The sequence below is a fragment of the Aquarana catesbeiana genome, linkage group LG05, assembly GCF_042186555.1.
Source record: "Aquarana catesbeiana isolate 2022-GZ linkage group LG05, ASM4218655v1, whole genome shotgun sequence".
Taxonomy (NCBI): domain Eukaryota; kingdom Metazoa; phylum Chordata; class Amphibia; order Anura; family Ranidae; genus Aquarana; species Aquarana catesbeiana.
In genome coordinates, this window is record NC_133328.1 from 628,203,545 (window position 1) to 628,218,619 (window position 15,075).

Here is a 15,075-nt window from a genome sequence, read left to right on the forward strand (position 1 = left end):
AGTGCTGAGGAGGCTGTCAGTGACCTAGGAGGGGTCCCCTAAGTCTCCAGGCTGGGCTTAGGCTGGCAGAGAAGAATCCTTTCAGTGTCCAGTTTGAGATGGAATCTTGCCTAAGAGCAGCAGGGATCAAGGAGGACAGAGTGAGTACATCAGCACACCCAGGGGATTCACAAGGGTGGAGACTGTCACATGTAGCAAGCTTTCAAAGGACAGTGCTGTGCTAAATCTTTTATCCTTGGAGACCTTCAGAGCAGCCAGGAGTAGGCAGTGGAGCTGGGAGCAGTTCTACAGAGGACAGGAGATACTCCTGCATGCAGTTTTGCAACATTTTGTACTATTTTCCAAAGGGGACTAAGAGCTTCTAGTCCGCATGGGACTTTTGCCACTGATCCTTAAGAGCTAAGGATGAGCTTAGGCGTGTTCGCAAACGGCACGTGCAGAGCCCGCCAGTAAGTCGGCACTGCTGAGCGCTAATCACAAGCAATGAGACATTGTCCCGATGCGCGGCTGCAGAGATCGGAAATGTCTCACTGCCTGTGATTAGCACAGCGCAGTGCCGACTTCCTGGCGGGCTCTGCACGTGCCGTTTGTGAACACGCCTGTGCTCATCCTTATTAAAGACTGATTGTGTCCAGGGAGGAGAACAGTCCAGGATCTTTTCTCTGTACATAGGAAGGACGTTTCCCCCATCTGTTGTTTTAGTCATGTTGGGCATCCCATAACCCCTCTACCCCATCCCTAATAAAAACAACAAAAACAAGCCCTGGACTGATTTCTTGTGTTCGGATGCAAGTGGAAAATGTGTGTTGCCTGGCTGTGCAAGAATAGAGGAGCCAGTTACCAGCAGCCCTTGTGGGGGTAGTACTACAATCACATGATGGGGGGGGGGGGGGTGTAGACTAAGGGGCTGGCTCATTTAGGAGCAGTTAAGTCCTGCTTCAAAGGCATAGTTCACCTTTACCAAAAAACTGCCTATGCAGATAAGGACCAATCATTTCTATTGGCCACCTTAAAGTGTAACTAAACCCTCCTATCCATTACAGCCAAGGAAGCTGCTGTCTTAGCCTTTTCTCTTAAGTAATGCCCTTGCTATAGGCATAGGCCATTTCCATCCCTCATAAAGCCTGACTGGAATATTCCCAGCACATTGCTAGGATGTTGCTAAGTGAGGCCTAGTCATACTGTTCACCTCCACTCAAAAGCTGAGCTCTGAGCTACTGCGTCAGGGGAGAGAAAGAGTATGTGAGGGGGTTTGAATCACTGCTGTGATGGTGGAGTTGCACACTAATATCTGGGCCTCACTTAGCAACATCCTAGCAACGTCCTGGGAGTATGCCTGTCTGGCTTCATGAGGTTCATAAAAGGCCTACACCTATAGCAAGGGCTTTATTCAGTTTTAGTCAGAGCTGCACAGTTTGTTTTGATCTACAGACATCCATTACCTGCACAGGCAGTTTTTTTGGTAAAGGTGAACTAACCCTTTAACTGTAGTTGCTATGGTGCTGCATGTGATCAGTTATGACACCATCCATTTGATTGCTTGGCAGTTTGGTTGAGAGCACAAGCACCTTTAAAGAGGAGGTCCAGCCCCCCCCCCCCCCAAAAAAAATAAAAAAATAAATAAAAGTCAGCAGCTACAAATACTGCAGCTGCTGACTTTTAATATATAGACACTTACCTGTCCAGGGATCCCGCGATGTCGGCACCTCAGGCGATCTTGGGATTGGCTGTTGGGTGTAGCTGCCGCCATTCCTGCTAAGGGAACTTGGCAGTGAAGCCTTTTGGCTTCACAGCCGTTCCCCTACTGAGCATGCGCGAAGCGCGTTGCGCTTTCTTATTGGCCTGGCGGCGGAGTTCTTCCTAGTGACGGCGCCTTGGCACCGTCTCCGGGAAGTTGGTACCCGTTCCTCCCACTGAAAAGGTGCCAAATGTGGCACGGGGGGGGGGGAGGGAGACAGATAAGCGGAAGTTCCACTTTTGAGTGGAACTCTGCTTTAACCACTTCAGCCCTGGAAGGATTTACCCCCTTCATGACCAGGCCATTTTTTGCGATATGGCACTGTGTTACTTTAGCTGACAATTGCGTGGCCGTGCGACCCTGTACTCAAATAAAATTTATGTCCTTTTTTCCCCAAAAATAGAGCTTTCTTTTGGTGGTATTTGATCACTTCTGCGGTTTTTATTTTTTGCGCTATAAACAAAAAAAGACCGACAGGTTTGAAAAAAACAACAATAGTATTTATTTTCTGCTATAAAACAATAAAAAAAATTTTAAAATCAAATTTCTTCATCAATTTCGGCCAATTTGTATTCTGCTACATATTTTTTGGTAGAAAAAAACCTCCAATAAGCGTATATTCATTGGTTTGCGCAAAATTTATAGCGTCTACAAAATAGGGGATAGATTTATGGCATTTTTATTATTTTTTTTTTCAGAAAATATATATTTAACGCTTGGGGGTTTTATGTCAGGCCTAAAATTATTTTTATTAAAACTTGTGTGCAAAATGCAGCAAAGGGGTTAAATCGATGGCCCTGCTTTAACGCACAACACGCTAATATGTGACGCATGATTCGTTCGCCTCAGAAATGAGAATAATGGGCCCTCACGGTGGGAATAGGACATTTCCAGTGCCACATTTAGGAAGAAATGTCAGCCCCCTCCCTGAAGGTGTCCCTTGACAAATGAGAACCCCCTTCTGATTATACACAGACACAATATACACTACTAGGACAAGGATGTCTGTTTACATGACAACCATTATACTGTGTTCACATTGTTGTTTTTAAATAAAGTTGAGTGTGGAAAAAAAAAAAGGCGGGCGCCTGAGACAGGTGTCTCCGCCCTTGCTTGTCAAGCGGCTTTCCTATCGGAAGCTCGGCTCCGCCTACTTTCCTTTTGTCCTATAAGGTGCTCGGCTCCGCCCCTCCTTCCTTTTGTCCTATAAGGCGCTCGGCCCCGCCTCCCTCGCTTGCACTATAAGAAGTCCGGCTCCGCCCCCTCCTCCCTCTTTCGCTGAGGTACGGCGGCGGATTAAGGTGCTCGGTCCTTCGTGTGAAGCTAAGGCCTGGTGATTACCCGGCGACTAGTACCCCACTCCTCTGCCATCCGCGACTCTACGAGCGCCCATCACACACAGCCATGGCCTCCGTCTCCGAACTCGCCTGTATTTATTCCGCCCTCATCCTCTACGATGACGATATCACCATCACGGTGAGTGAGGCCTAGTGGTGGGGGAGATGGCGGCGGCGCGCCTCGATGACGTCACTCCCGTGTGGAGCGCTCTGGCACGTGGTGGGGGCCTTCCTGGGATTTGTATGTTGTACAGCAGGAGGAGGGAGACTCCCGGGACTATTAGTGGGAGATCTGTGTGCACCTCTCCGAGTCAGGCTTCACTTCCCTCCTGTGTGATGAGTACAGAGGAAGGCCGGGTGTGGGGGACTTCCTATGAGGATTCCCGGCTCTCCTGTCCCCCCCCATCACCCCCAGAATACATCTTCATGGGGGGGGTCAGCACAACAGCCAGGCGGGGGGCATTTTCAGAGCCCCCCCCCGTGATGAGATGGGATTCACCCTCCCCAGCTGGCTTGTTATAAATTCACATGGGCTTCTGGTCATACTGTGATTGGCTGTCCCTCCACCTCTACCCCCCCCCCCCCCCCCCCCCCCAATCCTGGTTATAAACAATGTGCCAGAGCATTTTAGTCAGTGAGCCTGGAAAGGGGGGTGCCGGCATTGCCAATGGAGCTTGGTGAGGGGGGTGCACAGCTTCAGGGGGTAACGTCAAGTGGGGGGGGGGGCGCACAGCTTCAGGGGGTAACGTCAAGTGGGGGGGGCACAGCTTCAGGGGGTAACGTCAAGTGGGGGGGGGGCACAGCTTCAGGGGGTAACGTCAAATGGGGGGGGCACAGCTTCAGGGGGTAACGTCAAGGGGGGGGGCACAGCTCCAGGGGGTAACGTCAAGGGGGGGGGGGCACAGCTTCAGGGGGTAACGTCAAGGGGGGGGCACAGCTTCAGGGGGTAACGTCAAGGGGGGGGGCACAGCTCCAGGGGGTAACGTCAAGGGGGGGGGCACAGCTCCAGGGGGTAACGTCAAGGGGGGGGGGCACAGCTCCAGGGGGTAACGTCAAGGGGGGGGGCACAGCTCCAGGGGGTAACGTCAAGGGGGGGGGGCACAGCTCCAGGGGGTAACGTCAAGGGGGGGGGCACAGCTCCAGGGGGTAACGTCAAGGGGGGGGGCACAGCTCCAGGGGGTAACGTCAAGTGGGGGGGGGGCACAGCTCCAGGGGGTAACATCAAGTGGGGGGGGGGCACAGCTCCAGGGGGTAACGTCAAGTTGGGGGGCGCACAGCTTCAGGGGGTAACGTCAAGTTGGGGGGGGGGCACAGCTCCAAGTGCGGGGTGCTGTACATGTATGGGGGGGCTGCATGGAGTTGAACCCCCACTGCTGTGCTGCCAAATATGTATACAGACAGCATTAAAGTGGTCCACCCCCTTTAGAAAAATAAAGTGCCCCGACATTTATATACCTGATCCTGTCACCTGACTTAAATGCATGAGCCGCTTTGTCTGCCTCCTCCCTGTGATGTGCAGTCAGGGGATGTGGGTACAGGAACACCACATGTCACATCTGACAGGCCTGCCAAGGTTGGAGCAGGGCTCTCAGACATTGGGCATTCAGGTCCCTGCACCCGCTTTTACACAGCTGTCAGTTTGCCGAGTATCTGTCCTCTGCAGCGGCTGCTTCCACCTCCACATCTGTCTGTACACATCTCAGTGCCGCTGTGAATTGACTCCGGCACACAGGAGGGTCAGTGCTAGTTCTGTTACACTGATGCTCTGACAATACCTCATCAGCAGGAAGGGGAGTGATCCCCTTCAGTCTCAATACAGGCACTGACCAGTTCTTGTAGAGCACACTGCTGTGATTTCTATGTGTGGCCTTAGGGTCCTTTCACACTGGGGCGGTTTGCAGGCGCTATTGCGCTAATAGTGCCTGCAAACCGACCCGAAAGTGCCGCTGCTTTCATTCCAGTGTGAAAGCCCCGAGGGCTTTCACACTGGAGCGATGCATTGGCAGAACGGTAAAAAAAGTCCTGCCAGCAGCATCTTTGGAGCGGTGAAGGAGCGGAGTATATACCGCTCTTTTACCGCTCCTGCCCATTGAAATCAATGGGACGGCGCGGCTATACCGCTGGCAAAGCGCCTCTGAAGAGGCACTTTGCGGTGGTTTTAACCCTTTCTCGGCTGCTAGCAGGAGGGTAAAACCGCCCCGCTAGCGGCCGCATACCGACGGTAAAGCACCGCTTACAATAGCGGCGCTTTACCGCCAACGCCCCCGCCCCAGTGTGAAAGGACCCTTAGTAATGTCATAGTACTTCTATATACCTGGGGGCCCAATGGTTTTGGCAGGAGATCATTGAAGGTGCAACATGTGCATGTGGCTTATATTTATATCTGATTTACACTTCATTCACTTCAATCCCTGCTATCAAGAAGCTTACAATCTAAGGTCTCTAACTCACATTCATACACATACTAGGGCCAATAGCTAATTAACCTACCAGCGTGTCTTGAGTGGGAAACACACAAGCAGCAGTAGAACATGCAAACTCCATGCATTTAGTGTCCTGTTTAGGAATTACACCTGAGAACTCCCAACAGGGTCTAAGTCAGGAGTTTTAGGCACTGTGCTGCCAGAGGCTCTATTGGTGGGTAACTGGTAGGCGAGTGACCTTGGTGCCAGCACTATGGAGCGCCACCCCAGTTAAGACTGACATCTCTGTAGCCTGTCGGCTGGGAGGGTCTTTGAGCAGTGAGACGTGCGACTCCTACATAGTGATGCCGTCAATGCTGGCAGTAACATTGTACCAGCGGCCGTCTGTTTTATTTTCTTTTATTGGCAAATTTCAAACCGGGACCGGGTTCTAGAAATAACCTGTCATTTTTTAGTTTTGTCTCTATAGTTACAGTTCGATGTTTATAATTCTGTAATGGGGTTCTCAAAGCCTTGACAATTAAAGGTTCCTCCTTTTTGGTAATGGGTTTAGGAGAAATTGGTGTAGATCAGGGGTATGCAATTAGTGGACCTCCAGCTGTTGCAAAACTACAAGTCCCATCATGCCTCTGCCCCTGGCTGTCATGCTTGTGGCTGTCAGTCTTGCAATGCCTCATGGGACTTGTAGTTCTGCAACAGCTGGAGGTCCGCTAATTGCATATGCCTGGTGTAGATGATTGAACAAAGACATCAGATTCTTATCTGTCAGATCATTGTCTGGGACAGATTGTATGTGTGTGGTGCACACAAACCACTCACTGTCTGGCATCTCATTCGTGTCAGTCTTGGCGGTTTGGTAATAAAGGATCAGTTCTTCAACCAGCGTGTCTATTGGCTGGTCACTTTCCTCATAGCTGCCTCTGTGCCTGATTGTCTGTTTAGCTGTATAAGACCAGATCATATTCCCCTTGCTTAAAGTGGTTGTAAACCCTAGGACAAAAAAACCTGCAAAGGAATAATGAGCTAGTATGCATAGCATACTAGCTCATTATGAATTACTTGCCTGAGATCTAAGCCCCCACAGCGGTCCTCGTACACCGCTCCGACAGCTGACATTGCTCACGGAGTTACTTCCGGGTACCGCGGGCTCCAGCGCTGTGATTGGCCGGAGCCGAGATGCCACTCCCACGCATGCAAGTGGGAGCCACTGGTAACGGCACAGTCTAACTGACTGAAGCAACGGCGTGTACGAACCATTGCTTCAGTGCACATGTGCCGATGACGTTGACACATGCAAATACAGGGGTTATCTCCTAAACAGGTTTAGGAGATATCTGGGGTAGCTACAGGTAAACCTTTTTGCTACAGGTAAGCCTATAAGTGGTCTGTAAAGGTTTACAACTTTAATGTAACGACAAAGCTTGTTTTATAGTCTTAGACATGTTATAGACAATAAACCTGTCAAATTTGTTTCTTTGCTCTGACCTTTTGAGGAGATTCCCTTCACTCTCCCTGTTCCAGACATGGCAGGAAGTAAGGGGAGATCTCCTAAAAGCAAAGTGACAATTGTCACCAGAAAAGGTGTCTCCATTGGAAGATGTCCTACTTTAGAGAGGGACTTCCTGTCCTACTTTTTTGTTCTGCCTTCTGGCCGCCTAGGCGATGGCTCCTCTCCCGCTAGGCAATCTTCTGGGACACATGACAGGTTCCAGAAGATTGCCTGTCCACTCGGAGAGCGCAGCACAACTTGTTTATGCCCAGTGCCCACAGTTCCAATGGAGAGGAGGGGGAAGAGGAGCGAGGCTTCGGGTGCCTGAATCACTGGACCGTTGGATCGGTAAGTGTCTAAGTCAGCAGCTACACTTTTTATAGCTGCTGACTTTTAAGAAACTGAAAAAAAGCCTGAAACTCAGATTTAACTCGGCTGGGAATATTGGGATCCTTTTTCCTCCTTGTGACATGCAGCATTCTAAGAAGTCATGACTTGTGTTGGTCCTGCTTGGCACAAGTTGTACTATACGGGATTTATATAGTGCCAACAGTTTGTGCAGCACTTTACAATATAAAGGGGGTCGTTAGCATTGGCACACAATTCAAGGGTCTTGCTCATGGAGCTTTCAATCTAAAGGTATAATGAGCAGTCTCTGGTCATATATTTATAGTACTCTTTGACTCTTACACAGGATTGTACTGATGGGTCATGACGCGTCGCCCTTCATGGTTGTCTTTGTGTAACAATGTTCTTCTCTCTCCAGGAAGACAAGATCATCGCTCTGATCAAAGCAGCAGGAGTCAATGTGGAGCCTTTCTGGCCCAGCCTTTTCTCCAAGGTACTTTTATTTCTTCTATATACTTTGTAAAGACATTTTACCTTTCTGAAAATGCTTGTTTTCTGGCCATCTTAGGGTTCCGTACATGGGTCACTGACCAGTCATCGGATCACACTTCACCCTTTTATATTGACTCCAAAAATACTGAAGAATATGACGGTGGGGGAGGGTGTGACTTGTGTTCCTGTGGGAGAGTCTTTTGTTTAGTTGTGTCACATAAACAGGAATGTGGCAGCAAACATTAGTAAATTGAGGTTTAGAGCCTCTGCCAGGTTTTTCTCTGGGAGATCTATACTCACTTTTTTGTTTAAAAAACACCTAAGGAGTAAGGCCGCCCGTTCAGAGCAAATTTTTGCAGGAAAGAAATTTGCACTATTTCCTCAAAACAGACCCCTCCTCCTGAACAATTCTTCTCCTGGTGGGGGTGGGCGGGGAATCGGTCCCTGCCAGGAGAAGACGGTGATTATCGCTTGCAGCTATGGCAGCCACTTGCGGTAATCACAAATTAATCCGGCAGGCTGGTTGTACCAAGTTGATCGATCAACTTGATACATTCAGCCTGCCCATTAATGGTTTGAATGTTGGCCAGTTCCTGCTGAACCCGCTGAGATTTCAACAGTCTATGGCCGGCCTCAGCGGTGCTCTTGTCAGAGGATGCAGAACAATAACCCTTCACTCCAGAAAAGTCTTGGCTGGGTTTTCACTTGGTGGCTCTGGAGTGCTAAATTGACTTTAAATCCTTTCCGTTGCTTAGTGCTAATTGATGAACTGACCCGGGTTAAAACAAAACGGAGAAAGATCCTACGGAGCAAAAATCCAACTATACAGTTTTATTGCTTATAGCAGGTGATGGAAGAGATACCACACAAATGAATAGGCAGCTCACTGAATGTGAATCGGCATCTGATAAAGGCAGCGCACTATACTTGGGTTGCACATGTGCTGCTTTTTTTTTTTTTTTTTTTTTTTTCTTAAATATATATCCAATAAGCTTTATTTCAAGTAGTACAAACTCGGTCAGACAGCACATTGCTTCACTTTAGAACCGGAGAGGTATAGTGGTGAAGCAATGTGAGTTTTTGCACTACTTGCAATAAAGCCTGTTGGGTGTTGAGAGAGAAAAAAAAAACATCCTGTTGGCATTTGAATACTGTGGGAAGAAAGGGGTTCCAGTAGGCCTGGACCCAGATCACCGCCTAGAGTGCTAATCTATCGACAGACTTGCAAATGTATAGAAGTCAGTGCAACAGATTAAAGCAGTACCTGTCATATGCTGAATAGATTCATGCATGGTGGTACAAGACCCGAAGAAGGCAGACTTGGGATAGGAAGCCACGGTGTTCAAGGACCTCAGACTGTGATCACCTGCTATAACGGTGTGAAACGCGTTAGTGGTTTTATCCTTGCTGCATGGATTTATTATAACTATAAAGAAATAGTTTTCGTTCATTCATTTTTTTGTTCAATTTTTGCACAGGTGAATGCTGTAGTTTGACATACAGTGGACTAAGTTATGTTTTTTCATTGTCAAATTTGTTAATTGAATTTTAACAATTAGCATTAGCACAATTAGCATACATTAGTACATATTGTGGCAGCAAAAGAGAAGATCACATATATGGTAATATTGAGTTGTAGTTCCAACATAAACAAAGTAGTTTAACTAAAACCATTTTAGCATTGCTCTAACTAATCAAGATTATGTCATACATTGTAACCAACTTAGACCAGGTTAATATAAGATGACCTCAGGTAAAGTCTTAATTTTTCAGAGTATAGTTTTTAAATAAAAAAATGTATAATGGAATCTAAAATCTTATACTACATATTGGAACAATGTACAATTGTTATAATGATAACCAAGGAAATAAAAGTTCTGCTACCAGAACTATATAAAGAATAAATTGAAAGAGGAGACCGAGAATAGGGTAAGTTGTGTATTTCATTGACCTCTTCTCTTCTTTCTGCAGGCGCTCTCCAATGTGAACATCGGCAGTCTGATCAGCAACGTTGGAGCCGGTGGTGGAGCCCCTGCCGCTGGCGCTGCCCCTGCTGCTCCTGCAGCTGGTGGTGGAGCTGCTCCAGGTAAGGGATTGCAGTGAATGGCTGAGTGCTTAGCGTGAGGTCCCCAGTTTTGAATGGGGCCAGCTTTTGGGGCCATTCAAATCAAAACTCCAGCTTTATTAATCCCTGTCCAAGACAGAACTCTTTATTCTGCAAAATTTCTTCAGATCCTTAAAGTAGAACTTTACCCATAACAAATGTGCTTTAGCAGGGAACATACATTCCGTGTTAATACTGCTACCAGAATGAATGTGCTGTAAATTGTCTCCAGCATTGCTCCTGTCTTGATGGAGGCTGCCATTTTTCTGAAGCCCAGAGCCTCTAAGCAGCAGTAAATCATGAAGCAGAATTAAACCCATCGATTTAACGGTTTCAAAAAAGTTACATTCCTGGAATGCCAGGATTGCTAACTGTCACATTTGATTGTGTCCTCAACTATCAACATCCATCAAATGGCTGGTGTCATAACTAATCACTAATCAATGTGCAGCATCATGGCAGTTGAAAATCTAACAGAAGCAGCTTCCTTGGCTGTAAAGTATAGAGGATGGTTTGATTCCACTTTAGGTCTGTCACCAGATCGGCTTCTACAAACTCAGCAGTGCCTAAAATGGGGGAGAAACTGAGCATGTGCAGAGCAAAGCGAGACAAGTGCTGATACTGGTTAAAATCCGGTAACACTATTTTTTCACACGATTGGATTTTCGGCAGGGAATTGTGTGATGACAGACTGCCTAAAATCTGGTCGTTAGTACGCTCCATCAGATAATTGTTGTCCAACTTTCTGCCAACAAATGTTGGATGGCAGACTAGTGAATTTTTGGCGGACCACAGTCTGTTAGATTTTCATATCGTGTGTACACAAGTCCGTCACACAAGTCCAAAGCACAAATACGCTTGTTCGGAATCGGTGCTCACCAAACACGATGTTAGCAGAAGGTGCCCAAAGGGTGGCGCTCAAGAGCTGAAATTCCATGTAGTACGTCACTACATCCGTGTTTGTAGGATGACAATTGTGTGCCGTTTATATGCAAGACAAGTTCCCGGCACACGCCCTTCGGACAAGTCTGACGCTCTGTCTGTGAAAATCCGATCGTGTGTAGGAGGCTTTAGGCTACTTTCACACAGGTAGTTTTCAGGTGTTTTAGTGCCAAAAATAGTGCGTGAAGACTGCCTCATGGCAGCCCAGTGTGAGCCGAGTGCTTTCACATGGGGGCAGTGCCCTTGCAGGACGGGAAAAGTCCTGCAAGCAGTATCTTTGTGGTGATGTAGGAGCGCTGTATACAGCACTCCAACACCACCGTTGCCAATTGAAATGAATGGGCAGCGCTTTGGAAACGCAGCAACAATGGGGGCTTTTAACCTGTTAACCCCTTCTTGGGGGGTTAAAAACACCCAAAAATGCACATTAAAGAGTGGTAAAGCACCGCTAACAGACTCACCACCCCAGTGTAGAAGCAGCCTAAAGATTTGCCTTTAGTTACACTTTAGATTTGAATACTGCACAGCGCCCCCTCATGGCAAATATTAGAAGGACTCTGTTGCCCACTCATTGAGGCACATTCGGGGGTGTGATTTGATTTCAGGCTCTGTGCAGACCTTTTAGAAAGAGCCAAATACAGAAGCAGATTGGATTACTGTTAAAAGGAACAGAGTTGCACATTTTGTCTGTTTTCAGGAAATCCTGGCTTACTCATATCTGAATGTATTCAGCTGGGACAGGACCCTCTGGGTTCTATTCAAATGTCTGGAATTGTGTGCTGGGAGATCGCTGATCTTTCTTGCTGCCTCCCAGACTCGTGCTGATTATAAGTAGATGAGCTGCATGCGGTGTATGTGGAGTGGGGGCTGGGTGAGTAACTCGCTGACATTAATTTTTTCTTTTCCAGCTGAAGAGAAGAAAAAGGAGGAAGTAAAGGACGAGTCTGAGGAGTCGGATGATGACATGGGCTTCGGTCTCTTTGACTAAAATTTTTGTAAAAGGACTTGTAATAAAGAGAACTGTCTTCAGTACAGCCTGTTCTGCCTCTTCATTGTGCATTTTGTACACACCTTTTAGTATTAACCTTGGAATATACACAAGCTTCAAACCAATGGGGGGGAAGGGCTCAGAACGATGTGTTGGAAACCTGTGATTGTGCACATATCCCGCACCGCAGTTGCAATCTGCAGCGGGTGTCAGGATTAACATGCTAAATGCAGGTTGCACACTACATTTGCTTGTACCAGATTGCATAGTATAAATGTATCATGCAATTTGGTTGCAGTGCATTTCCACAAGTAATACTCACTTTATTCTGGTGCAGTGTGAGCCTATTCAGAATGGGTTCAAATCGCACTCAATAGCATGTGAATAGAACAGGAACGTGTAGTAGCATGTTCCTGTGCGGTCAGTGTGAGTGAAGACTTGGTTGCCTCTGAGTCATTGTTAATTCACATTTGTAGAATATCTGAGCCCTAATTTGGAAATGTGGTCGGCACTCATCCCCAAAATGCATTGGATAAGTTAATGAACCAATAAAGCACTTCTGTACTCTTCCACCATTGGTCTGGGATGTGGCATGTGTTTACATGCTTTTTAAGTCTTTCTGGGTACCCTCTAAGGAGCCTTTACAGCAGTTTAGGCCATCCAATGATTCTGGTCTTTCCATGTTCTGGAGTGAATAAGCTTTGATGCCCCATCTCTTTTCATACATCTCCAAGGCAGGGAAGACTGGAAAACATGGAGTATCTATGTAGTCATTCCTACCCATCCGTGCTGACTGCCCCACTTGTGAGTAGATGTAGCATTGAGCCACACTGTGCATGCTACTTAATATCCATTTTGCGAATCCAGAAGAAACCACAATGCACCCAAAAATGATAGGCAGCCCCCCCAAATCCCAGTGCATGTGTCTACTGGTGTATGTTGTGTGTAGTTTAATGGCCCATTAAAGTATTTGTAAAGACACTAAAACATGTATACTATAAGGCAGTGGTAGGCAACCTGGGGCCCTCCAGCTGTTGTGGCACTTCATACAGCATTGGAAGGCTGGCAGTTACAATTACTCCCAGAGGAATGATGGGATTTGTAGTTCTGCAACAGCTGGAGGGCCCCAAGTTGCCTACCTCTGCTATAACAGCTAGATTACACTTGCTTCATAACATGGCTTCAGACACGCTTTGTTAAAGCTCTCTGAATGCCAGTCAAAGCTCCTGTCACTAAATAAAATGGTTAGCTTACAGTCCTGTTTACACCTTGCTCTTGCTTGGTGCTTTGGTGAACCTTTGGGTGGGGGGGGCTTTGGTGAACCTTTGGGTGGGGGGGGCTTTGGTGAACCTTTGGGTGGGGGGGCTTTGGTGAACCTTTGGGTGGGGGGGCTTTGGTGAACCTTTGGGTGGGGGGGCTTTGAAAGCACCACTAAAGCTACACAGGGTATAGTTTTTGAAGCAAAGCGAAAGCAAGATGTAAACAGGTTTGCAAAATAGTAGGTGTGGTGCTGTTTTTATCTGGGGTGTGGGTACTCCCAACCCACTCTCAAACCAGCTGTACAGTCTGTAAAAAATGCATGCAATCCTTAAAAATATGCAGTCCTTGGAAATATATTTCCAAAGTGACAAGTGCTCTTCACTCGTGTATTGTTAGTGCTGGTGCCCCTATAGGTAATGCAATCACTAGAAATGCTCGCTCCCTCAAGGAGGTATTGTGCGTTCACAGAATTTGCCACTGTGCAGCAGTATCCGGATCCATGGCTTAGTTTGCTTACTGTCCACTCATCCGTGCCTCCACCATGTAGAAGAAAGATACTGCCATAGCGTGATACCATTTTAAGAGTTTGTTTGCTCCAAACAATAAAAACATGCTCACATTTGCTCTGTATGTTAAAGCTTGTATAAGAAACACAGAAAGCTGGGACAATCCACGGCTTCAGAGTGCAAGTGATGCAAAGATTAGCTAGAAGCTCTTCCCTATGTGTTTCGTCATCAAGACGTCATCTGGAGCGGCACCATCTTGCTATGCTTCCTACCCTTTTATAGTAAGTGGTGACTCGGTGAACCTGATCGCATGATGGTGGCCATTTTTGGTTAGTCCAGGAAGCCATAATCAGCGGGGTTAATGTGTAAAATTATATTTACAATGTTAATGTTCCAATATCGTATTGATGCCTCATAGACACACTTGTGTACGCCTGCCATGAGAAGGTGTAAACAGGACTGTAAGCGAACCATTTTATTTAGTGACCGGAGCTTTTTACTGGTGTTCAGAGAGCTTTAAGAAAGCCTGACCGAAGCCTTGTTTTGAAGCAAGTGTAAAATAGCTGTTAATGTGTGTTGAAGCCGAAGCAAGTGTAAATGAGCCCTAATACTACTAATGCTCTTTACTTGTGACATCCATTGATGGTATAACCTTTTTATTCTGTGGTCATGGGAACACAGCCTTCCTTCAATCTTCTTTATTGTGGGGGTTGGGTGTCAATACCAGCAGCTGTAGTTTTGACACAGCAAGGCGTCTGCTTGGAGCCACTGCCATCAAAGGGCTGGGAGAAAACGTCAGGAGTACAGGCCTGCTGTGATTAGGTACAGTGTTCTGTACTGCCAAGTAGCAAGCCCAGTGATGAAAACTGACCACACCAGCATGGATCTTGGGAGTGGTCAGACTGAAAGGGAGAATCACCAGGTATATTATAGCAAATTAATGAACTGAAATATGAGCTTTACAAGGATCTGTTAATTTACAGATATCATAAATATTAAGGTTAACATACATTTTAATGCCATGGTTCCAACCTTTATCCTCAAGTGACCCCTTACTGCGAGTGGGCATAGTGCACCACTATGGAGACAGTACTGTGCAGGCAACCAATGAGGACGTACATCAATCTGGCATCCATTGGGCCCGCCCCCAGGGGCTCCAGTTTTCCAATAAATGATTGCTGCTTTAAACTTCTAATCTGTCTCTACCTATTTACTGGAACAGCGCTCCCTCTTCTGAATTTTGTGAGTTCTAAACTGCCAGCTAGATGGCGTCTCTCTCTCTCTCTCTCCACACAAAGAGCAGTCGGGCAAATCGCACCACGTTCCTATTCAAATTGTGTGCAATTTGCACCCATTTGTTTTGTTTTGACGCAAATCACACCACAAAGTATCGGTTTTGGTATCGGGAGCATTTGGACGAGTACCGATACTCGCTTAAATGCCTGGTA

The 15,075-nt window shown here is 47.0% G+C and overlaps 1 protein-coding gene across 1 annotated transcript; it reads left to right on the top strand.

Moving 5' to 3' along the window:
* Positions 1 to 2,979: 2,979 nt before the first annotated feature.
* Positions 2,980 to 11,905, top strand: RPLP1 (ribosomal protein lateral stalk subunit P1). The gene is made up of 4 exons (XM_073632300.1): positions 2,980 to 3,214; positions 7,754 to 7,828; positions 9,799 to 9,913; positions 11,782 to 11,905. The coding sequence occupies exons 1-4, from the start codon at positions 3,143 to 3,145 to the stop codon at positions 11,859 to 11,861; spliced, it is 342 nt and encodes a 113-aa protein (XP_073488401.1). The 5' UTR covers positions 2,980 to 3,142; the 3' UTR covers positions 11,862 to 11,905.
* Positions 11,906 to 15,075: the final 3,170 nt, after the last annotated feature.